The sequence below is a fragment of the Epithele typhae genome, assembly GCF_022376455.1.
Source record: "Epithele typhae strain CBS 203.58 chromosome Unknown BXZ73scaffold_6, whole genome shotgun sequence".
Classification (NCBI taxonomy): Eukaryota; Fungi; Basidiomycota; class Agaricomycetes; order Polyporales; family Epitheliaceae; genus Epithele; species Epithele typhae.
Genome location: NW_025954197.1, coordinates 249,850 through 272,919, shown reverse-complemented (window position 1 = coordinate 272,919; position 23,070 = coordinate 249,850). Strand labels below are relative to the sequence as shown.

General features: G+C 58.4%; 9 protein-coding genes across 9 annotated transcripts; 6 read left to right on the top strand and 3 right to left on the bottom strand.

The window, feature by feature from the left end:
* Positions 1 to 838: 838 nt before the first annotated feature.
* BXZ73DRAFT_41393 (DEAD-domain-containing protein) lies at positions 839 to 3,553 on the bottom strand (the record flags this gene model as incomplete). Its single annotated transcript, XM_048018763.1, has 9 exons — positions 839 to 975; positions 1,050 to 1,222; positions 1,297 to 1,480; positions 1,542 to 2,257; positions 2,312 to 2,439; positions 2,492 to 2,905; positions 2,967 to 3,121; positions 3,174 to 3,276; positions 3,326 to 3,553. 9 exons carry the CDS (start codon positions 3,551 to 3,553, stop codon positions 839 to 841), a joined length of 2,238 nt encoding a protein of 745 aa, XP_047881134.1.
* A 1,935-nt stretch (positions 3,554 to 5,488) lies between these two features.
* Positions 5,489 to 7,150, top strand: BXZ73DRAFT_98039 (GDP-mannose 4,6-dehydratase; the record flags this gene model as incomplete). The annotated part of the gene is made up of 6 exons (XM_048027566.1): positions 5,489 to 5,576; positions 5,635 to 5,662; positions 5,905 to 6,014; positions 6,065 to 6,592; positions 6,701 to 6,935; positions 7,015 to 7,150. The coding sequence occupies 6 exons, from the start codon at positions 5,489 to 5,491 to the stop codon at positions 7,148 to 7,150; spliced, it is 1,125 nt and encodes a 374-aa protein (XP_047881133.1).
* Positions 7,151 to 7,452: 302 nt separating this feature from the next.
* On the top strand, positions 7,453 to 9,120 carry BXZ73DRAFT_88142 (Mad3/BUB1 homology region 1-domain-containing protein; the record flags this gene model as incomplete). The annotated part of the gene is made up of 3 exons (XM_048024847.1): positions 7,453 to 7,973; positions 8,026 to 8,905; positions 8,962 to 9,120. 3 exons carry the CDS (start codon positions 7,453 to 7,455, stop codon positions 9,118 to 9,120), a joined length of 1,560 nt encoding a protein of 519 aa, XP_047881132.1.
* A 302-nt stretch (positions 9,121 to 9,422) lies between these two features.
* BXZ73DRAFT_41573 (WD40 repeat-like protein) lies at positions 9,423 to 11,906 on the top strand (the record flags this gene model as incomplete). Its single annotated transcript, XM_048018795.1, has 13 exons — positions 9,423 to 9,539; positions 9,594 to 9,608; positions 9,663 to 9,768; positions 9,819 to 9,888; positions 9,954 to 10,016; positions 10,068 to 10,131; positions 10,189 to 10,296; positions 10,358 to 10,516; positions 10,568 to 10,637; positions 10,691 to 11,096; positions 11,157 to 11,343; positions 11,421 to 11,549; positions 11,610 to 11,906. The coding sequence occupies 13 exons, from the start codon at positions 9,423 to 9,425 to the stop codon at positions 11,904 to 11,906; spliced, it is 1,791 nt and encodes a 596-aa protein (XP_047881131.1).
* A 355-nt stretch (positions 11,907 to 12,261) lies between these two features.
* On the bottom strand, positions 12,262 to 13,241 carry BXZ73DRAFT_41602 (NAC domain-containing protein; the record flags this gene model as incomplete). Its single annotated transcript, XM_048018800.1, has 3 exons — positions 12,262 to 12,599; positions 12,910 to 13,086; positions 13,187 to 13,241. 3 exons carry the CDS (start codon positions 13,239 to 13,241, stop codon positions 12,262 to 12,264), a joined length of 570 nt encoding a protein of 189 aa, XP_047881130.1.
* A 190-nt stretch (positions 13,242 to 13,431) lies between these two features.
* Positions 13,432 to 14,265, top strand: BXZ73DRAFT_98035 (acyl-CoA N-acyltransferase; the record flags this gene model as incomplete). Its single annotated transcript, XM_048027565.1, has 7 exons — positions 13,432 to 13,470; positions 13,520 to 13,549; positions 13,601 to 13,648; positions 13,701 to 13,841; positions 13,900 to 13,989; positions 14,040 to 14,072; positions 14,146 to 14,265. The coding sequence occupies 7 exons, from the start codon at positions 13,432 to 13,434 to the stop codon at positions 14,263 to 14,265; spliced, it is 501 nt and encodes a 166-aa protein (XP_047881129.1).
* A 2,036-nt stretch (positions 14,266 to 16,301) lies between these two features.
* BXZ73DRAFT_41541 (family S53 protease) lies at positions 16,302 to 18,535 on the top strand (the record flags this gene model as incomplete). Its single annotated transcript, XM_048018789.1, has 7 exons — positions 16,302 to 16,568; positions 16,619 to 16,884; positions 16,932 to 17,178; positions 17,233 to 17,334; positions 17,385 to 17,593; positions 17,648 to 17,800; positions 17,851 to 18,535. 7 exons carry the CDS (start codon positions 16,302 to 16,304, stop codon positions 18,533 to 18,535), a joined length of 1,929 nt encoding a protein of 642 aa, XP_047881128.1.
* A 2,136-nt stretch (positions 18,536 to 20,671) lies between these two features.
* Positions 20,672 to 21,509, bottom strand: BXZ73DRAFT_14927 (heterokaryon incompatibility protein-domain-containing protein; the record flags this gene model as incomplete). The annotated part of the gene is made up of 2 exons (XM_048017505.1): positions 20,672 to 21,346; positions 21,396 to 21,509. Coding segments are annotated over 2 exons (789 nt in total), but the record flags the coding sequence as incomplete, so codon positions are not given.
* A 217-nt stretch (positions 21,510 to 21,726) lies between these two features.
* Positions 21,727 to 22,732, top strand: BXZ73DRAFT_41447 (oligosaccharyl transferase delta subunit; the record flags this gene model as incomplete). The annotated part of the gene is made up of 4 exons (XM_048018772.1): positions 21,727 to 21,854; positions 21,911 to 22,112; positions 22,167 to 22,448; positions 22,508 to 22,732. 4 exons carry the CDS (start codon positions 21,727 to 21,729, stop codon positions 22,730 to 22,732), a joined length of 837 nt encoding a protein of 278 aa, XP_047881126.1.
* Between the last annotated feature and the right edge of the window lie 338 nt (positions 22,733 to 23,070).

Here is a 23,070-nt window from a genome sequence, read left to right as displayed (position 1 = left end):
AAGAGTGCGGCCCGTGATAGTCCGGGAAGTGCTAGTGAGCATGTGGACGGGGTAAGAGCTGGTGATGAGTGCTTCTCTGGAAGGAAAAGACGAGGATGGTCGTGGTCAATGTAAAAGGTGGAGGAGTGCGCGGGAGGTGGGATGTGGACGATGTTGGGGTTGGCCGGACGGCGGACGGAGCTTGACCAGGACCCTCGGGCCCAACGCTAGCGCTCGCTGCCTGACACGCTCACGTGCGTCGGGATCATCGGCCCGCCACTTCTCCATTGGTCTGTATAAGTATATGCAGCCGACGCAGACATATACCCAGAAGGTTGCCTAGATATACCGGACTCTTCGGCGGATAGCCAGTCGTACAAGAGGTGCACTAGAGGTTCGAGATAATCAGTCAGAGACTTCGCGCGTACCCAACCCGGGCTTTCCCCACCTGAAGCTGCTATCACCTGTGAAAGCATCATGCAGCCGGCTTTGTGTTGGAAAAAAAGACGACGTTATGTCGTGTGCGAGGTCACTTTTAGATGTTCTGCGGTGATCCCGAATTGAGGTTGCACGGCTTGTTGAGTTTTGCTACCATTGGACGCACCGCAGGCATCTGTCAGAGTCCACTGTGGCCACGACCGAGTTGGAAAACAATGGGTACTGGATCATCACACCGGGAACAACCACCACACGTCGCGCAGAACTCGTTCAAAACCATCGAGGCGCATATGGACTGTTCTGCTCTGAACAGTCTGAACACCATCTGAGCAGCGGAATACTGTGCGCGAAAGGAGTCATAGATCATGAGTGGAAGCAGGGATGAGCGGATGGCACCCGCCTACGGTACAGATGCGACAGCTCACGACTCCTGCGAGATACCGTGCCACTCCTCGAACTCCTGCTCCTTCACCCGCTTGCCCTTTGCTTTGCGTTTCTTCGCGGGCGCCAAATCTGAACCAGCCTCCACCTTTTTCAGTCCCACCATCGTCTCGTGGTCTGCACAGCCAAAGAGGGCACGAAATGTCTGTCAGCACCCGTTCGAAAGACGCTAAACAAAGGATTGCACGCACATTGTCCCGCCACCATGTCGTCCGCAATCGAATGCATACCCGAGGTGATGTACCGCGTGGAGACCCCGCGGGCGACGAGGGGCTGCGCGAGCATCGCCTTCAGCTCAGCTTTGAGCGCTGCGACCTTCGCGGCACCAGCCTTGATCCGCTGCTTCGACGGCGCGTCGTCGTCGCTGCTCGTGCGAGAACACGGAAGAAGGGACGAGGGTGAGCGAGGGGACACAGGAACGCGATCGATCGAGCGCACCTCGCGAGATCGGAGTCGAGCTCGATCTCCATCGCCTCCGCGGCCTCCTTCAACCAGTTCCGCTCGTGGCTCGCCTTCTTCGCCCGGTGCTGGGCGTTGTCGATCGAGCGCGCGAGTTGGATGCGCTCCTTGAGGCGGTCGAGCATATACAGCTCGACCGGCATCTCCGCCATCTCGTCTTCCTCTGCACCCAGAGGGGTCAGCACGCATGCACACAGCGGAAAAGAAGCGCGCAGGACACGCACGACGGCCAAGGCTCCCCAGGAGCGCGCGTACGGTGCGGCGTTCGTCGGGGCCGCACATGAGCAGGCTGAAGCCCTTGCGCGCGGCGCGCGCGGTACGCCCGTTCCGGTGCACGTACCCGTCCGCCGTGCGCGGGGCCTGATAGTGCACGACGTGGTCAACGCCGACGACGTCCAGCCCGCGAGCAGCGACGTCCGTCGCTAGCAGCACCGCGTTCGCGGCGCACTTGAAACGGTCCAGGTTTTTCAACCGCTGCCGCTGTTCGAGTTGGGAGTGCAGCGGGAACACAGGGAGTCCGAGCAGCGTGAGGAGCGGGAGCAGCCGCCGGATGCCGTCGATCGCGGAGAGGAAAACGAGTGTACGGCCGGGGTAGCGGAGGAGGAAGTAGTATAGGTAGGCGTCCTTGTCTTGCGCGAGACATTCAATCTTGGACTCCTTCAGCGTGGCAACGACGGTCCCAACAGGGGCGAGGTCGACGACCGCCGGGTCCGGATCGCGGAAGTCGAGGCGTAGGAGTAGATCGTCAAGTGTAGATGCCGGTTTGCCGTTCTTCTTGTGCTTATGGGAGCGCCGCTTTTTGAGGTTCCGTTGGAGATCCTTGCTGAGGGTCGCAGAGAAAACAAATGTCTGCAGGTCCCCGGATCGAACGCCCTCCTTCGTGTCTTCGTCATTGTCTCCTTCCTTCTCCATGGAATTGTCTGGTTCAATAACATCATCGCTGCACGAAGGCAACATCAGCGTCAGAACGAGCACAAGAAGAACCCTAGCGCACTCTGATTTGCGTAACGTGAGTCGAAGGATATTGTCCAGCTCCGCGAAATGGCCGGTCTCAATCATGCGATCCGCCTCGTCGAGCACAAGGAAGCGTAGATCCTCGATTTGGTTCGCAAGTTCATCGTCCTGTGATGACGCTGAATATACGCAGTCGAAGAGACAAGGTCGTGCGACGTACCTCTTGGATAATGTCCCATAAACGGCCAGGGGTAGCAACCAGCACATCCACCCCTCTTGACAAGATACGACGCTGCTTTTGCGCCGACATGCCTCCAACGATAGCCGCGACACTCACTAACGGAGGATGCTTTGGCTTCGCACCGTCCGCCTTCGGCTCGTCCTTCGCTTTTCCCTTCCCCTTGCCCGCTTTCTTTTGTAGCACCTTCTCTGCAGCATCATCTCCCGATTCACCGACATGGCTGAGGCACTCGTTCAGATGCGACGACACTTGCAGTGCGAGTTCACGCGTGGGGGCGAGAATGAGTGCACGGACGGGGCGGCGTGTCCTGGAGTTCGGAATAGGGCTGGCATATGCCTCGGACAAGAGATGGTGGAGGATGGGGAGACCATATGCCAGAGTTTTTCCCGAACCCTGCATTCGCGAAAAGGGCACGTTAAGGACAACACAGACACAGTGCAGGAGAAACACGCACGGTCTCAGCAACGCCCACAACGTCCCGGTTTTTCAACGCGAAGGGGAGAGCTTGCGCTTGGATCGGAGTGGGAGTGGTGAAATGCTTAGCGTGCAACGCGCGCGCAAGCAGAGGATGTAGGCCGAATGGCACCCATTCGGGTACCTTCGACTTCGCTGCACTTCCGTTCAGTACCAGAGGAGTCAGCGGAGGATAGTAGCGGCGTACTGTCAAAGTGTATGGGCTCGGGCAGCGCATCCACATCCACCTGCTTTCTCTCGACGTTGGTGGAGTTCCCAACCACGATGCTACCGTCATCATCGTCTCGGACCTGGAGGCTGCGATTGGCGACGTATACATGCACGAAAGAAGAATCATACCTTAAACTTCACGACCCGCCCCGCATCTGTCTCCTCGTAGACGACATCCACATCGTCAACCTCTTCAAGCTCCAGGAATCCATCAAGGCCCGTTCCCAGGTCGGCCTCCCGAGGTTTGACAACTTTTTCCCAAGGAAGTTCGTCTGTGAGGACGTGCTTAGTCTTTACGCGCTTTGCCAGAGAAGAAGAAGACGGTTTTGTCTTTCGTTTAAGCCCAGACAAAGACATAGAGCGAAGCAAGTGATGGCAGATGCGGGTCAGCAGAGGGAGGTCAGCTAAAGGTCACGACAGAAGGCTGAGGCCAAGCTCAAAGTGATAAAATCGAGAGTTTGGCGGCGTCAGGCGCTTGCGCCGGCCCGGAAGTTGCTTGGGCTGCCGGTTTAATTACTTGCTTATACATCTCTCTCTGTCTCTCACTACCATCCTTGCCGCTCTGGGGCATATTCCGACCATGCTGTGAACGGCTCTCACTGTATCGCTTTTACACGGAGGTGAGGGTGCTTTTCGCTCTCGCCCAAAACTGCCTTGAATACTTACCCAACAATTGCACGCCGTCAACAACGCAAAGATCTATAGTACATACCAACAAACACGGTCACATCTACCCCTACTACAACGGTGCGTGGCTTACAGAAGTTCCGATGTAGATCCCTCACTGTGTGCAGCGATTCTCACACCACGGATATGCCCGACAACTAGAGAGCTGCTCGTAACGTGGCGGTGCGCACACCATATCGTGTCCTTGGTCGACGGTTCAAACGAATTAAAAGTTGTGACACTCGCGCTCACCCTCTTAAACATGGCACCATTCACTTTGCGTGAATATTCTTATGCAGATACCGATGCTTTTGTGCGGATACATTTGCCACTGTGCCCTCTTCGTGACTCCAACAAAAGCAAAAGTGAGTGCTGTGTATGACGCCTCTTTTATCATAGAATATGGGATGCCTAGGGGAGACTACTCTTTTACCACAGTGCTCGCATTCATGTCCTATCTGCACATGTGTATGATCGCGTGAACATTATTGAGAAGGGACGCGTGATCTCTACGAATTTCCTAGGGTTCCCTCAGGCAGACCTGCACGCGAAGATAAGTAACGATAGAGCCGCATCCTTCGGTAAACGGGCTGTGCGTTCGAATGTGAAACGGCAAGACGACAATTTTAGACAAGAGTGCGTTGGAGGCTGGATATGATTTATGATCAAACGGTGATCACTGTCCAGGTCTCAGCTGTGGGTCTTCCAACTTTCAAGCCGGCATTATTATCGAGTGTAGCACAGTAGCACTGCCATCCGCGATCACCATCAGCTAAAGTCCAGGTGTGCTGGGCAAGCCGGGTCCGGCAGGGACGAGCATGGGTCGGATCCCGCGTGCGTGCAATCTGAGTGATGTGTTGTGATGATTTGTGGTCTCTTGCGTGCAGGCGATGGGCTCTGTCTAACGACAGTTCACAAAAGTATGCGCGGCTATCACGTTGGTGAAAACGCTTTCTGCACGCCTGATGTCCTCTAAGTACCCCGCACAACAGGGACCCCGTTCCTAGGGCGGCCGCCAAGAGGAGCACTGGCGGCGCCACGAAGCCACTACGCGGCCTCGCTCTGCGGCCGCAAGGCCGATTTGACTGCGCTCCCTGGCTTCCGACCCTCAATCACACGCGCGACCATTGGGCGCGTCGGCCGGAACCGTTGACTACGCGCGATCGCAGTCGACACGCAGTACGGGCATTTCGAACCTCGAGTCGATGCGACACACGGCTGAAGCTGGGCGCGGGGGTCGCGATGGATGTGTTGTGGTCAGAGGACCGCCTCTTGCACTCGGAGCTGACACCTACTACAACCATGAATGACATTTGTGTTCGCTATGTGGGCGTGAGCGGTAGACCGCCCTCCGCGCCCATCGCGATTTCCCTCTTCGTCAGGCCTTGAAGGAGCCTGCTGAGCGCGGTGATGGCTGTCGATGAGGATATACCGGGACACATGTACACATTCGCCGCGGCGGCATCGCGGTCACAGCGGGCGCTAGCGATCGAGTAGGGGGCGCCTACGGATAAGCAATAAATGCCCTCGCGCGTCGAGATCAGCAGCCCTCACTCCGCACTTCCTGCTCCCCTCCTCCATCCCGCCGTCCTCTGAGCCCACCCTTTGACCGCGACTTTGGCCACCATGACCGACGTTTCGACGCCGTTCCTTTCGAAGATGACGGACGCGCAGGCGGTAGAGTATCGCAAGCGCAAGGTTGCGCTCATCACTGGTGCGTCCTGCGCCCTCCTGGTCTCGTGCGCCGCTCATCCTGATCTGCGCATGTACAGGTATTACTGGCCAAGATGGTTCTTACCTGTGAGCACATCTGTGTTTATTATTACTTCTCGCGGATCCCTTCAAAAGGATCGGGGTCCATCGTCGATGGTGGGCCCCTGTGTTCCTCGAAATTGTGGCCATGCCCCTCGAATTCGTCCGTGACTCCGGTGTGCACTGCGCGCGACGTGCGAGATTGCGGGGGAACTGCACGGAACCTCATGGCTGCAGCGTGTACTCGCAAGCATCGCTTGCTTTCAGTCGCTGACCACGTGCCTTTGCAGTGCCGAGCTCCTTCTTGAGAAAGGCTACGACGTCCACGGCATCATCCGCCGTTCGTCCAGCTTCAACACCAGTCGTCTCAACTCGCTCTATGCCGACCAGCACGAAAAGAGTGAGTCGCAATCCCGCCTGCCTTCCGACGGGGTCTCACGGCGCACCTAGGGGGGACCAAGTTCAAGCTGCACTACGGCGACTTGACGGACTCGACGAACTTGGTGTACATCATTGCCAACGTACGCCCGACTGAAGTGTACAACCTCGGCGCGCAGTCGCATGTCAAGGTCTCCTTCGACCTGTCCGAGTATACCGGCGACGTTGACGCGCTCGGTACTCTGCGCCTGCTGGACGCGATCAGGACGTGCGGACTCGAGAAGGTGGTGCGCTTTTACCAGGCGTCAACGTCGGAGCTGTACGGGAAGGTCGTTGAAACGCCGCAGTCGGAGACCACACCGTTCTACCCGCGCTCGCCGTACGGCGTTGCCAAGCTGTACGGGTACTGGATCGTCGTCAACTACCGCGAGGCGTACGGCATGTACGCCTGCAACGGCATCCTTTTCAACCATGAGAGCCCCCGCCGTGGTCGCACATTCGTCACCAGGAAGATCTCGCGTGCAGTTGCAGACATTCACCTCGGCAAGCAGAAGTGCCTCTACCTCGGGAACATGGACGCGAAGCGTGACTGGGGACACGGTACGTGTTTCTGCTGCGCGATCTCCGTCTCCCAATCCCCGTCTCCTCTCCGTGTTATCCATGCCCTATCCCGGAGAAGCATGCTAACCAACGCTTCGCATTCTCTAGCAAAGGACTATGTCGAGGGCATGTGGCTCATGCTCCAGCAGGAGGCGCCCGAGGATTTCGTACTTGCTACGGGCGAGACGCATCCTGTTCGCGAGTTCGTCGAGAAGGCGTTCGTTGAGCTCGGTTACACCATCAAGTGGCGCGGGACTGGTGAGGAGGAGGAAGGCTATGACGCCGCGAGCGGCCGTGTTGTCGTCAAGGTCGACAAGCAGTACTTCCGTCCCGCTGAGGTCGAGTGCGTATTTCTTTCGTTTACCCCAGCCTTTCAGGTGGGTCTTTTTTACACAGGCGGCTGACGCAGCCTCGGCCCCTAGGTTGCTTCTCGGTGACCCGGCGAAGGCGGAACGCCTGCTTGGGTGGAAACGTAAGGTCGCATTCGAGGAGCTCGTGAAGGAGATGGTGCGGGAGGACCTCAAGGCGTCAAGCAACCTCGTCGAGGACCAGAACTAAGTGCGGATGCGGATCCCAGATTGGTTGGATGAACAGTAGTGGCATTAGACCGCCGCGGCGACGGTTCGTCGTCCGCGCGGCGTTAGCGTGTATACGTACTACAATGATCAAAAGGAGCATCAAACAGGGATACATCGTCGTACATATTCGCAGCAAACACGTACTGAGTAGTAACCCCAGCGATCCTCGGAAGTAGCCGACACGGCAGAACCTGAATTAGGGTTAGGTGTTGCGTTGAACTCGTTCCCGGACTTTGTCTGCTCTCGCAGCCACTTGCTCCTCTCTCTTCGCCACTCAGCACGATGTTCGACGTCTTCACTGATGATACCCCTGCTCCAGTAATAGTCGACGGAGACGTCATCGAGGCTGCCAAAGAAAACATTCAACCTCTCGCATCCGGCAGGCGTGTCACCGCACTCTCCCAGCTCCTTACTACACCTCATGCTCAACGCGAAACGCGTCTGGCTGACGCACGCAAACGTCACCGGACCAACGTTGAGATAGCGATGGATGACGAAGACGAAGATGTAGACCCCCTTGAGGCGTACGCACGCTTTGTTTACTGGACGGTGGAGAACTACCCGCAAGGCCACAGTGCGGAATCTGGTCTACTCGAACTGCTTGAGGAGGCAACGCGCATGCTCAGGGATGACAGGGGAGGGAAGTGGAGAAACGACCTGAGGTACTTGAAGCTGTGGGTGCTATATGCGAGCTACGTGGACAAGCCCACCATCGTCTTCAAGTACCTCCTTGTGAACGAGATCGGGACAAACCATGCATTGCTCTACGAGGAGTACGCGACGGCACTGGAGAGAGCTAACAGGTGAGTGCCGCATACTGTTCCAAAGACCTCCTAGGGTCTGACCTGCACCCAGGCGCGCCGAAGCGGATGATACCTTCCTTCTCGGCATCGCTCGCAAAGCCGCACCCCTCGAACGCCTCGAGACCAAGCACCGCGAGTTCCAGAAGCGCATGATGGCCTCCCCCTCAATCGCCACCAGCTCCCCTCCCACCGATGCACCTCAGACGGACGCGCCCCGCCGCCGAGCTCTCGGCGACACTGCACCGGCCTCCCGCACGCGCACCTCGCGCGCCCCATCCAACGCGAGCAACACGCAGGACGTCTTCTCCGCGCCCCTGCCGGCCGCCCCGCGCCCGAACGGCCGCCTCCCGGTCTTCGTCGACCCCACCGGCGACGCCGAGAACGACCCGGAGCAGGCCGCGCAGCCATCGCCGTGGCCAGAGCTGGGTACGCGCAAGACGCGCGTCAAGGAGAACACGGGGGAGGTGAGCAAGATGGCGGGGACGACGCTGCGCCATGCCGGCCGGGGGACGCGCGCGCCGTCGGGCTCGCGCATCGCAGTCTTCCGGGACCCGGCCCCAGAGGACGATGCAGCGGCGATGCCGCCCCCGCCGGTGCCCGCGGCGAAGGGCAAAGCACGTTCGGCGAGCAAGAGCTCGGTGAGCTCCATCGCGGTGTTCAGGGACGAGGGTGTCGAGGCTATGGAGCCGGCCCCTGCGAAGAAGGCGAAGGGGAGGACGGCGAGCAAGAGCTCGATCACGGTGTTCAAAGACGAAGATGGCGAGGAGAACGCGGGTCCAGCGGACTCGGGCGCGAAGAAGGGCAAGAGCAAGGTGGCGGGGTCCAGTAAGAGCGCCATTCCTGTGTTTCGGGACGAAGACGAGCCTGCCACTTCCTCCCTACCCCCTGTGCCGTCGACGCCCAAGTTTGTTCCATTCAGAGACGAGGACGAGGTATGTGTTTGGGTTGTAACTTCACGGGTGGTGACTAATATCGAACTCGTTGACAGCCTGGCACACCGTCAACCTCGACTACCACGACACCTCCCGGGACTGTCATGCGTCCGAAGCCCGCTGTCAAAGATGTTACGATGAGCGCAGAAGCTGAAGCCTTGCGCAAAGATCCCTTCAAGAACTATAGCGAAGAAGAACGCCCCGTTGATGATTGAGTACTTGGTTGCTCATGCTGATCGTGATGTTGCTTTGTATCTGATAACAATCTGTATATGTATTCTCCCTCAATGCTACTTCCTCAGTTAATTGCATCCTTTTGGGTCGTGATCTGGAGTCGTTTGAGCTGGGAGTTGGCAGCTCGCCTTCGACCGTTCAACGCGTCGCGTCGCGTGTGGGGAGGTCAGGTGACCGCGCCGTCTGCCAAATCGGGTGGATCTGCCGCCCGCGTCGACGACGATCAGCGTGGTGCGCGCAGCGGAGGGCGTCGCAGCAACCGCGCCCCACCTCATCTGCTATCATGTCGTTCAAGAAGGGATTACTGTATCCTTGCGCCCCCGTGACGACGCGTGGAGAGCCTACGAAGCTCAGCTCAAGTAAAGACAAGATCGTCTACACAAATGGACGAACCGTTATTGTGAGTATGCTGATCTCAAGCACCTGAGGTCGTAGTTGACGGGGTCCTTCGCAGGTTCGGGATCTCAAAGTCAGTATGCTGAACGCTCTTTCCCGGAACAGCATACCCATGCTCTGTCCTTAGGACGTCGCCTCCTGCATCGCGTACAGCGGCCATGTTCACAACGCAACCGCGGCACGCATTTCCCCCACGGGCTTCTACTGCGCGTCGGGAGACGCATCCGGAAATGGTGGGTACGATGTTTTGGGTGAGTACCACCAGTGCTCAGACGCTCTCCAGTGCGAATATGGGACTTGGTGGGGGAGGAGCAGACGTTGAAGGCAGAGTACAAAGTTCTTGCTGGACGTATGTGAGTACGTTCCCTATCTCTATCTCTTTGCGTGTTAGGGTCTCATGAGGTTGGGGACTTTGAAGCAAGGATTTGGAATGGGACGGGGAGAGCAAGCGTATCATTGCCGTTGGAGATGGACGGGACAAGTGAGTACAACATTCCAAACATTCATACTTGGGGGTTCACAAGCATGGCAGGTTCGGCCACGCGTTCATGATGGACTCGGGGTCATCAACGGGAGATATCATTGGACACTCTAAGGTGAGCTTCCCTGTCCTTGAGCGCACTTACTCATTTCAGTGGTTGACATCTCCATAGATCATCAACGCTGTGAGCATCAGGCAACAGCGCCCATACCGCGCCGCGACGGCCTCAGACGACACTACCATAGTCTTTCACCAAGGAGTACCTTTCAAGCTCGACAAGGTCGGTTGACACCCGTTCTACGGTTCCATTACCACCGTGACTGACAACTGCGTCCTACCAGCCAATCAAGAACCATGCGAAATTCGTACAAGATGTCCGATTCTCACCCTCGGGCGACGTCTTCGCTAGTGTCGGCTCGGACTCGAAGGTGTTCCTCTACGATGGAAAGACGGGCGACGTAGTCGCGGAGCTCACGGACAGCCCGCATACAGGCAGCATTGTAGGCCCACATGCCTCATACTCCGCACCCGAGTTCTGATCTCGCCGGTAGATGGCGTGCGGCTGGAGCCCCGACAGCAAGTCGCTCGTCACCTCTTCCGCAGACTGCACAGTGAAGCTCTGTACGTCCCTCGTACTCTTTCTTCTCATTCTCAACTGACGTCTCAACCCACAGGGGACATCGACGCTAAGAAGGTCAAGACCACCTGGTCCCTCGGTCCTGGGGTGAGCAACCAGCAGGTCGGCAACACATGGACCCCCGGCGACGACATCGTCTCGCTCTCCATGTCCGGCGATCTCAACCTATTCGACGCGCGCGCCGCCTCCGCGGCCCCCACCCGCGTCCTCCACGCCCCGCAGAAGGCGGTCACCGCTGGGCTCAGGGCGCCGGGCGGGAGCGCCACGTTCGTCGTCGGCACCGCCGACGGCCGCGTGCTCGCACACGACGGCGCCGAATACGCGTATGCGGGCGGCGAGGCGCACGCGAGCCTCGTCGCCGGGTTCGCCGCCGCCCCGGGCGGCACCGTGCACTCGGTCGGCGTGGACGACAAGCTGCGCGAGCTCGAGGGGACCACGTACACGTGAGTCTCAATCTGCGGCTGCTCGAGGTCGGTCTGACGAGCGGCGTCTCTGCGCTGCAGCCCCGCGTCGCTCTCGACGGGCGCGCAGCCCAAGGGGGTCGCCGTTGCAGGAGACGGCACCGTGCTCGTCGCGGAGGTTGCCGCGGTCGAGGCCGTGCGCTCGAACCAGAAGGTGTTCGAGCTGCCGACCAAGTTCGCACCGAGCGCAATCGCAGCGATGGGCGACGTCGTGGCTGTCGGCGGCGAGGTGCGTGGCCGTGCGCTTCTCGGGGGGCTGCACTTCAGATGACCGAGCCGGGTCGTCTTTTTCTTTTCTCTCTGTAGGACCAGAAAGTGCGCCTGTACTCGTGGGATGGCAAGGTGCTTAAAGAGGAGGCGACGCTCGAGGGGAACAAGGGCCCCGTCAGCGCGCTCGCGTTCACGCCCGACGGGCAGCACCTCGCAGCTGGTGATGTACGTTCATTCCTCCCTTTATTTTTTTCCCCAAGAAGCGCGCACTCACGCCGCTTGCAGTCTACCGGCAAGATCGTCCTCTTCGACGCCCCGAAGCGGAGCATGGTCACCGGCCGCTGGTCGTTCCACACCGCACGCATCAACTCGCTCGCGTGGGCGCCCGACGGGCAGCACCTCGCCTCGGGCTCGCTCGACACGCATGTGTACGTCTGGTCCGTGCCGAAGCCGATGAAGAACATCGCGCTCAAGAACGCGGGCCCCGGCGGCGTGAACTCGGTGTGGTGGATGAGCACGACGGGCCTGGCGAGTGCGGGCGCGGACGGGTGCGTGCGCACTTGGGAGGTGACGTTCCACTGAGAAGCGGGAGGTGGAGACGGATGGATGGATGAACAAGAAACGAAATTGAGGCTCACGAAGGACAGCTGGTAGCTTGTACAATTAGGATGGACATTATAGCGCTTGGTTTTGAGACACGCACGAAAGAGAGGCAGCAAACATACAGCATTTGCGATCAATTTACAATGCGGTCATTGGACAGTCGTATGCACGGGAAAGCAGGTACGTAGAATGGCAGGAGACGGCAGCAGGGCGGGTTCGGGTGGCAAGGGCGGATGCGGCGTTTGGTGGGTGCAAGGGGTACAACAGATACGGCGACTACAGATGCGGTCATCATGCATGCATCACAGCTCGGTGGGGGCGCGGGGAGGGGCGCTCAGTCAAGGTCGGGCTTCTTCTCCTCCTCCTCCTCAGCCTTGGTCTCCTCAGCCTTGGTCTCCTCCTCGGCCTTGGTCTCGGCGGGCTTGTCCTCGACGGCATCGAAATTCTCAACGAGGTCGGGAACGTCGTCGTCGTCGTCATCGTCATCAGCATCACCGGCAGGTGGCCGCTGCTGGGACTGCTGGATGGCCTGGTAGGACTCGGCGAGCTTGCGCAGGGACGCGAGCGAGTCGGGACCGAGCTGGTTGAGAATGCCGGGGACGAGCTCGGTGAGCTCCTTGACGTGGCCGGCGCCGTAGACGGCGAAGGTGTTGGCGGAGACGGCGGCGTGCACTGCGGGGAAATGAGAACATGGTTCGCGAGAAGTGGGGAAGCATAGACGAGGGCAGCACTGAGGAACCAATGCCTTGGCGGACCCAAAGCACCGCGCCTCTCTCGCAGCGCTGCGTAGTTGTCCGTCCAGAAGAGCCTGCAAACAAGGACGATGGACAATCGCCGATGCTCTGGACGTTCACGCGCCATCGAATACGCGCGAAAGCCTAATCCAAGGACGCTGGTTCTAAGGATAGGGGCCGCACGTGCGGAGGGCTCTGGTTCGCGCAGAGGATGGGGGGTGGAAGAGGGTAATTATGGAGAGACGTACCTTTGGGTGCGCTGAAGTGGAGGACGTTGCCGTCCTCGCGGAACATATTGACCTCCTCGACGCCAGGGATGGGTTGCACGTTGAGCTTCTTAAGGGCGCCCTGGAGTTTTTTGTCGTCCTGCGCGCCCGAAGGCTTCGTCTTGCGGACGATCTTGCGGCGCATGGTGCCCTTGCCACCTGCGGGGGCGCACACGCGTGAGCGGCGGACGCGGGCAGAGAGAGGTGCGGGATGGCGGAGGAGGGTGCGGGGACGGCCATCGGGAGACGAGCGACGCACCGATCCTGTTGGCCGCGGCCTGGGCCTGCAGCTTGGCCAATTTTGCGGGGTCCATGGTGTTGATGGTCGGGGATCGGGGCGGTCGACTGGGGCTGAGGCGGCGCGGATGGGTTTCGTGCTCTGCTCGCCGTTTGGGTACGCGCAAATCATTAAAGTTTGCACGTCAACACGTCCAAACAATGCCCCAGCCACGCCCGGCCAGCCGGCCCGCCGCCTGCGCACCCCTCTCCCAAACTGGAACCTCGATGGCCTTCTTCCTCCGCCCGGCTACCGTCGCAGACGTCGTGAGTCCCCCGCCCCGATGCCCACGATGGCGCTCATCTGCCGCTGCAGGACGCGATCCTCAAGCTCGTCGTTGCTCTCGTGCGTGCTCTCTGCCCGCCATGCGCACCCGCTCACCCGCTCGCGCTCTAGGCTGTGTATGAGAAAGAGCCAGATGCCGTGAAGGCCACTCCCGAACTTGTGCGCGCGGTTACTACTCTTTTTTGAGGCCAAAACTCTTACCCCACCGCAGTACAGGAAGAACCTGTTTGAGACGCCATACGCTCACACCATCCTCGCCGTCTCGGGCACCCCGGACTCGCCGGGAGAGGCCATTGGCCTGGCGATGTACTTCTTCAACTACTCGACATGGACAGGCAAGCCCGGGATATACGTGCGCATGTCTGCGGTCAAAGCTTGCGGATTCTGATGCACACTACCTGGTTATGCAGCTCGAGGATCTCTTCGTCGATCCATCCTACAGAGGCAAGGGTGTCGGAAAGGCGCTCTTTGGCGAGCTCGGCAAGGTCGCGGAGGCAAAGGTTCCTCCCCCTGTTCCCCGCCCCTCTACGCGCGCTCATAGTTGTCCCAGGACTGTGCTCGCATCGATTGGCAAGTGCTCAAGGTGAGTCATTGGGCGGTGACTCGACCTTCGGCCATAACCAATTCGTGCTCATGTGACGACTGTCTGTTTGTAGTGGAATCAGCCGTCAATTGACTTCTATGAGAAGGCCCTCGGAGCTACATCCATGTCTGAATGGATGGGTATGCGCCTAGAAGGGAACCAGATCCAGAACTTGCGTCAGTTTCAAGTATGATAAACCTTGAATCCACACAAGATTGCATGTATCATGAATGTATTAGTGTCACCACTATGTGCAGATTACTTTTACTCTCCTTCGGACACCGGCCGCCCCCATGTGCGCAGCAGACCTCCCTTCACAGTCCGTCTTAGGAAGAGCCAGCTATGTATGAATAGCCCATATGAGGGTCCCTAATTTGATCAGTCTCCGGAGGTAGTCGATGAAGCTCAGGATACTCGATGCAATGGCAGTAGATCTGGCGAGCTGGTCCATCTGTCATCTGCGCAGCATACTTTATTTATTGCAGTCCTTCCATAAAGAGTTGGGTTGTCTATGAGGATGTTTTGATGCCGTTTGGATATTTGATGATTTTGACAATGATGACTTCGGCCCGAAGCCAAAGCGCCTTACCCCGTCTTCTCCATGACATCTTCATACCAGGGCGCGTCTGTTTCGACACCTTGAGACGACCAATCTGGATATCTCCCACTCCTCTCGTCGCGCCTCCCCCACATTATCGTCCAGTGTACGAATTTCAGCCTCATCGTCAACGGCACATCCGAACTCGTCCTCGGCACCTCCGCTTCTACGCCTGTCGTCGCCTCGATAGTCGTGCTGTTCAACTACCAGCTTCTATCTCCGGGAAAGCCATGCTCTGGTTTTCGAACACTTTTCTCCACGCTGCCACGGCTCAGGGTGCGACGAACGACTCCGTCGTGGACGGCCCAACAACAGCGGCCTCGCGGCCCACGCGGCCCGAATCAGCCCGCTATTAGACGCCTGTCGATGTCTCAGAGCGTCGGAAAAGCCCAACACTCAAGTACTCACCACCATATTTCACCGTCGCACATTCTGCACTGATTCCTCAACATCGCCCACGACGAGATGGAACATCCTTCGGCTCTGCACAAGCTTCTTCCTCACGAGCGTCCTAGTCAGTACGTCAGCTGAGTTCGAGGTTCCAATGATCAAACTCTCCTTAAACAGTGATGTCCGCAAGTCATCAGCCATGCGGTGTCTACGGGTATGGATGTTAATCGTGGGTACGCTGCTTTTTTCACACCGTCAAAAGCGGTGAGGCATCGTTATGTTCATCGCCAGGGGCGCGTCCGCAGATTTCCCCGAACTCGAGGCTGGGGCGTTACGCTGACGAAATGGCGAAACAACTTCACATATAGGTATTCACGATGCGTGAAGACTTGTCCGGCCCACTCCTCCTGAGGCCAACCTCCGATCACGAGAGTTGACGCCTCCCGGTATCGCGAGGTTGAGAGTTTTCTTGCCTCAGGTATGTGTCTCTCGCACTTTTCTATTGGAGCTGTTGTTTGACGCCAAACGAGTGGATGAAAAGTATTGGACATGACTTTTGACGAATCGATTATCGTGAGACGAAAGCCGATGCCGTTTCAACCGGAAAAACGTCTGGTATCAATGTCAATTGCCACCACGCTCGGTGGTCTGTGAAAGGCGTCGCCGTTAGTGTACTGTCCAAGCTTACATGTGAGCAGTACTGGGTCGCCTTGCATTGATGGAAGGACGAGCCCGTGCTTTTCGCCAACGCGGTCATGCATATAGGGGTGGCCTTTCTCACACGTCCTCATTTCAGAGCCCGCCCATCATGAAAGATGTCACTCGGGACATGACGCATCAAAATCAGCAGGCCGTTGCGAGCTTCCGGGACTACAGATCAAACCTCAGCTTCTCGGAGTCGCAAAGGCCCGGTCTCCATCGTGCCTATGGAGATGCCGCTGTATGCACTACATGGGGTAAAGAGTGTGGACTAGCATCCCGGATGCTGTATTTCCTTGATTTTCACGCAGATCTGTCACCATAATCTGTCAAGACGATGGCGTTGGCTCTCAACCGCCGACGAATCGGGGCACCCTCGATCGGCTCGCGGATAGTTGTAGTCAATACTACCCTACTTTATCACTGGATGCGATAGCTGCGCTCATACAACCACTCAAATATCGCCGACGCCTGCCAGAAACCACCGTTCCGGCCTTCACCTTCGTCCCCATCCCTTTTGTCTTCCTTGCTTCTTCGTCGCCATGTTTGCAGCTGCGCTGCTCATTGTTTCTCTTCTTCCTACGACCATCCTTGGGCTTCCGGCCTACAACCCTCATGCCAAAGTCGTCCGCCGACAGTTGACTGGCCCTCCATCCGGCTTCATCAAGGGCGGAGACGCCAACGACGATGACCTCATTACGCTCAGCCTTGCCCTGCCGCAGAGCAATGTAGCTGGCCTCCACGCTGCCGTGCTTGCCGTCAGCGATCCATCCAGCGCGAACTACGGCAAGCACTACTCCAAGGCTGACGTACGTACTAGCTACATCTCTGCTGATTATCTATACTGAGTTTTCTGTAGGTAGACGCTCTGGTCGCCCCCAAGCCGGAGTCGGTCGCGGCCGTGACCAGCTGGTTGAACAAGAACGGTATCGCGGCCAACACGACCACGGGCGCGGGCGACGTCCTCCGCTTCACCATCCCAGTCTCTCAAGCGAACACACTACTCGATGCCCAGTTCAAGTCCTACGTCCACACGGAGACAAACACTACGACGATCCGCACGCTGTCCTATGCGCTCCCCGCGGCGCTGCAGGAGCATGTCGCCTACGTGTACCCCACTACGCAGTGAGTACAGTGGTTTTGCAGTCGTTCGGCCACTCATCGCTTTGCAGCTTCCTCCCGCCAGTTTCCAAGTCTGCGTTCTCAATCAAGGGGGATAAGCTGAGGCGGAGCAGGCGTCAGTCGAAACAGTCTCCCCGGCTGAAGCGGCAGAACATTCCAGATTTTTGCGAGACCGAAGTCCACCTGGTGTGCCTGCAAGAGTTGTACAATGTTCCCACCGACCCGGCGACGCAGAGCAGCAACACGCTCTTTGTTGCTGGCTTCGACGCCGAGATCGGCACTCAGCAAGACCTTGAGGTACGTGTTCTGGGTCTGTGACAATGCATGAAATCTGATCGTGTCATCTTGCAGACGTTCCTTTCGGCCGACCGCCCTGACATCGACCCAAACCAGCAGATACAGTTTCTGTCTGTGGACGGTGTCCAAAACTTCAACGGTGGAACTGCCGAAGGAGTACGTCCCTTGAGAGTATCCAGCGAGCATAATTTAACAGTCCGCCTCAGAGTCTTGATATTCAAACGGTGGTTGGCCTGGCGACGAACGTGCCCGTTACCTACATATCTATTGGGAGCCCCGACACCACCTTCTTCTCGTTCTTCGACATGGTCGCCTTCATGCTCCAGCAGGATTCCACTCCGAGTGTCTTCTCGATGAGCTACGGTTCGAATGAGTCCCCCGACTCTGAGACCGTTGGTTTCTCAGAGGTTGCAGAGTAAGTCCTCCCCAACTGATCATCGCCGAGTCGGCGCTGATGAGTGGCAAACAGGACTATCTGTAACGCCTACGCCCAGCTCGGTCTGCGTGGCACCTCGGTCCTCGTCTCTTCGGGTGACGAAGGTGTCGCGGGTGCCCTGAGCGGCGAAGCGTCATGCCTTCCAGACGGGTCCTTCCGTCCGTCCTTCCCCTCCACCTGCCCATTGTGAGTCTCCTTCCTGACTTCCTTTCCTCTTGCTGAGCCGGCGACTTCAGCGTCACCTCCGTCGGGGCAGCCCAGAGCATCCCCGAAGTCGCCGCCCCGTACTCCTCCGGAGGGTTCTCCATCGTCTTCCCGCGCCCGTCCTACCAGGACGACGCCGTGACCGGTTACCTGAACGCGCTCGGGACGACGAACCAAGGCCTCTTCAACACCACCGGCCGCGCGTTCCCCGACATCTCCGCCCAGGGCACCAACTACAGCATCGCCATCAACGGCGTCACCCAGCTCGTCTCCGGCACCTCCGCCGCCGCCCCCGCCGTGGCCGCGATCGTGTCCCTGCTGAACGACCGGCTGCTCAGCGCGGGCCAGCCCCCGCTCGGCTTCCTCAACCCCCTCCTGTACGCGGCCGCGGCGCAGGGCGCGCTGAACGACGTCGTGGGGGGCAGCAACCCGGGCGGGGCCGACTCGAACGGGTGCGGGACGGACGGGTTCCCGGCGCTGGAGGGCTGGGACGCGGCGACGGGCTTGGGCACGCCGAACTTCGCGGCGCTGCTGCAGCTCGCGCTCGCGGACCCAACCCGGACGCCGCCGGACGTGCCGACGAGCTCGCTCGCGCCGATCGACACTGCGTCGTTCTTCGCGCAGCAGACGGCGAGCGTGCCATTGAGCCGGGTCACGCAGGTGGTGGGTCAGGCGATCGCGCAGGGCAAGTTCGTCGAGCTGCTGCTCGGGGTGTAAGGGAGTGGACGTGATATTGTGCGGTCGCGTGGCGATTTTTCAAAGAAGTTATCGTGGTGCTATCGTGTTGGAACCCGGAATGCAAACGCCTGTGTGACGCATGGCAACCTGAGCGTCCGCAAGCCATGAAAGACTCGAATCAGCAAAACTCGAACCCGTAGAGGACGCCGATGCCACATGAATCGACCACCTCAACTACAAATACACTATGAGGCCATGCTAAGGAGTGAAGTGTCGGACAATGGGAAAGTCCCGGCTATGGTGCACGGACTGTAGTCCGCCAACATCGTCATGCCCGCGAGTGATGTTGATCTCAAATACTGAGGCCGAGGCCCTTTGCGAGTTCAACGCGGCCATGTCGACTCCAGGGTGGTGAATACCGCGGCGTCGTACGACCGACATAAGGCCTGTGGCTTGAGGTGTCATCGCGAGCTTGTTGCTTCTGGGAATTGTGCCATCAGGTGAGGAAGGATCGCGTACTCGCAAATGGTCGACTAGATGATTGTGGATGGTAATTCAGCGAGATGCCTCTGAGAATGAGGAATGGCGGCCTGTAGGTGGTTGCTGTCCAAGTATTTTAATAATGTTACTGTAGCTTGGGTTGGACGGACACACTTACTAAGGGCCCTTATCCCGTATCGAGGGTCATGGGTTCTCGCCGTCGGCAGGCGGCGATTCCGACATGGATCCAAATTCGACTCCAGGGCGGTAGGTGTGGAAGCGTCGGGTTGTCGATGTATCGCTTTCTTGGTCCGAGGGACTCGCGAGATCTTCATGAGACCGCGGACGTTCGGTAGTACGCTGTCCCTCCCGTTCCGTAGTGGGGACAGCCTCGTCTCGGGAGGCGCGATCAGAACGGGCCAAAAGCTCGCGTTCCTGTCGCGATATCGTTCGTCGGGCGCGCGACGCGAAGGACCAAGGCGACTCGTCGATGCGGTCCGAATCCGAGTCGACCTCCACAGAGTCCTCGGCAGACGCGTCCGCAGAAATGTTGCCTTCTTCATCTTCGGAAACCTGAGCCGATGGGATAACCGAGTCCGGATTGTCCGAGTCGACATCGTCATGTGCGATGGATTGCCCGACGTCGATGTCCATGACGAAGCACGAGACATCGCCCGCGTGCTCGTCGTCGCCTCGGATATCCGGCCCCCAGCTGTTGAACCGTATCTCGAGCCCGGGCCACGCACGGCTGCGTGTGCTGCCCTCTCCCGCCCATTCATCTACGTTGATGCCTTCGCGCTTGGTGATGTCATCTACGCCACGCTTGACCTGCAGATCCGCTACGAAGCCTGCCACGTTCTCCGTAACGATCTCAACGACCAGAGGAGGCTTGTGAATCGACTCGCGTTTCCACGCGCTGGGGAGGATCGGAGGATTGGAAAGAAGGAGCACGATTGCTAACGACCCGGCGGAGTCGCTGTGAAGTTGGAGAACCCGCCAGTCGCCTTCGGAGCTGAGTGTGATGGTGTCGCTGGGGATATTGTGATGGAACTCTTTGGCAATGAGGCGGTTCTGTGCCCAACGAGGCACTGTGATTTGGCAAGGACCGGTGAAGATTCGGGCGGGTATGTCGTCGCTGGTGAGGGCTACCCCTTCGTGTAGGAAGTGGATAGACTGGGCGACAGCATCGAGGCGGCGGTACAAAACGTGGACGGGTTTGATGGAAGCTTCAATGTTTCTCAGGACGGAGCGCGGGAGGAGCAGAAGACGAGGATTGTAGACCTTAACGCTTCCGTCGAATGACAAGGACGTCGTGAAACGATACCCGCCAACGAGGAATTGACTAGGCCCTCTCGGAGATAAGATAAGGGCGATCCTGTGGCCTTGGGCAGTTTCGCATGCTAGTAGAGCCATTTGAACGACGACTTCACGTTGAAAGGTGACACTGAAAACAGGGAAAGTGGCGCGGAGACCGTAGCTCGTCAACGAGTACTGTGGCAGCTCTATGACCTCGTCGAGACGCTCCATCTCCGAGAGGGCAACGGGATGAAGTGTGGGTGTCTCTTCCGTGAACTCGTCCGGGCTAGAGGCGAAGAGGTACGAGGACCCGGCGCGGCGTCGTGACGTCTCGTGGAGCAGTTTTGCATCCAGTTGATTCAGGTGGTTGTCCGAGATGCGTCGCGGGAGAGGAGAACCCCACGCAAAAAGGGTCTGGTCGGGGATGCGTCGTAGAATCTCTTCCTGAAGGCGGACGAACGCCTGTTCGCCTTCTCCGTAGATGGTGGGCAGGTGGATACCGAAGATCCCGAGCAAAGAGTATGCGCGATCTTCCTCTCGCGTGGTTCGACGTCCCGCTGCCCAGGACATGCGCTGCGCAACACTCACTGAATGGAGCGGGGCTGAATGCGTCAAGACAGCCTTGCTGATGTGGGTGACTTCCGCGATGACATCTTGAAGGCTCGTTTTCGTGCCCAGGACCGTCCAATGACGGCTCAAGAAGACAACGTTGCGGGGCGCGACGAGCTCTTGGAGAGTCCATCCGCGCGTGAACCAGATGCTTTCGCGGAAAGATGTGCGGAGAGGAGAAGCGGGACTCGAAGGGTCTTGGTCGTCGTCAACGTCGGCCAAGAAAGCATAGCATATAGCCGCTTGTAAGTACCACTTGTACATCGAGTTGATGGCTTCGGAGAGCTCAGCGCTGCTGCTCTGGTCGATGCAGCAGGTGTCAATCCAGACGCGTCTGTAGCCGTTGTGGCGGGCAAACTTGCAAAGAGAGCGCAGCTTGGGGGTGACTTTGTGGTGGTGTGCGAGGTAGGCCTCTGCATGCGCAGGACTTTCGCGCGCGATATTATTGTGAAGTTGACGGATGGACTAGGAGGATTTACGCGCGATCCCGAACGCGAGGAGGCGTACGACTTACATGAAAAGAGTCCTCTTTCCCCAGATTCCAGACGTGAGACAGAATGGCGTATCGTTCTTGGGTCGGATCGGACACTTGATGGAGTTCGAGGAAGGTGGTATCGAGAAGCCACATCTTAACGTGGAAGATACAGAGGACGATTCATGGACGGACGGAGTGCACACTAGTGCACAGCGGACAAGAGCTGCTGGGGGGATCCAGAGACTTATCTGGGTTCGATAAGCTGCAAATGGGCATACACTCCGAATTGCCCACACTTATCGCGCATAATGCGGTGACACGTCTCGCGCTGCGCACGACGCGTTCCTCACCACCTTCGCCGACGTCCACTATGGTCGCCGCGCTCTCCTGTCTCCTGTTCTCTCTTTTGGCCGCGGCGGCCCACGCTTCGGTCCTTACCCTTCAGTCCCCACGCTTCTCCATCTCCTCCTCCGATGCTGCCCAGCTGCGAGCAGAGCCGTATGTTGCAGCCACCGCTTGCCCATTTGCCTTGGTCTGACGTATCGATCGTCTAGTCTCTCCACGACGTACAAGCCGTCGCCTGCTCTGTCATTGGGACCCACCGACACCTTGAAGCTGACGTTCCAGGTTGTCGACGAGGCCGGCAAGGGTGTACAACCCCACCAGACGTTCATCCGGTTCTTCGACCCAGTCACAGGCGAGGAGGGTATTCAGCCAGTGAAAGTCACGTCGGGTGGTAAGGCCAAGTTTGAGCTGGTGAGTGCACATTCGCTGTTTGGTCGCATGGTGCTGACTATATGCGCGTCGTAGAACATGGCGAAACCTCCCGCCTCCCTTCCTCCTACCTCCGAGGACCCTCTGCGGGTGACTCTCTACATTGGCTCTTTTGTTCACGCGCCGCTGGAGATGGACCTCTTCGACCTCATCGTACCCGCTTCGCAAACACCACCTCAGCACCCCGACGACGTCTTCTTCCACCCCCGCCCAGAGATCTTCCACACCTTCCGTTCAGAGCCGAAGGTGCCCCCCAAGTTCGTCTCCGCTGTGTTCACCCTCTTCCTCGCAGGGCCCTGGGTCGTTCTCCTTGGTATGGTGCGTGTCACTTCTGCTGGCCACGTTGTCCATCGTGTCCTGACGCGTTGCTTGTGCAGTGGGCGCACATGGGTCCGCAAGTGCCCCACCTGTTTTCGCCGAGCATCCTGCCCTTCGTCGCGACGCTGGGCGCGTTCGAGGCGTTGCTCGTGTGGTACTGGGTCGAGCTGCGGCTCGGGCAGGTCTTGCTGTACGGTGCTGTTCTGAGCATCCCGACCGCGATTACCGGCAAGAGAGCACTCGCGGCTGTGGGTGACTGGAGACTGGGCAAAAGCACAAAATGAGGCCTTCACGTGAGGTCAGCACAAGCCTAATGTACTGTGTGCTATTTCCAGAATGCACTTGTCTTTGATATGCTTGTCGGACACTTCGCGACATCTACGAAACACCGACAGAAAGGGATGGATTGCTAGACGGTGCATTGCACCATCTGCGGAGATGAAGAACCCGTCCGTTTGTCTGGCCAGGAAACAGATGAGTTCGCCGAAGCAAGTGTACTACTCGGGGATGATGTCGGATGAGCGACTTCAGAGGCTGCTTATGCCATCGGACAGACCGGTCTGGTGGCGCATCCATCATGCATGAGCAGTTGATAGCTCAACGTGTCTGCTATGGTCAATCC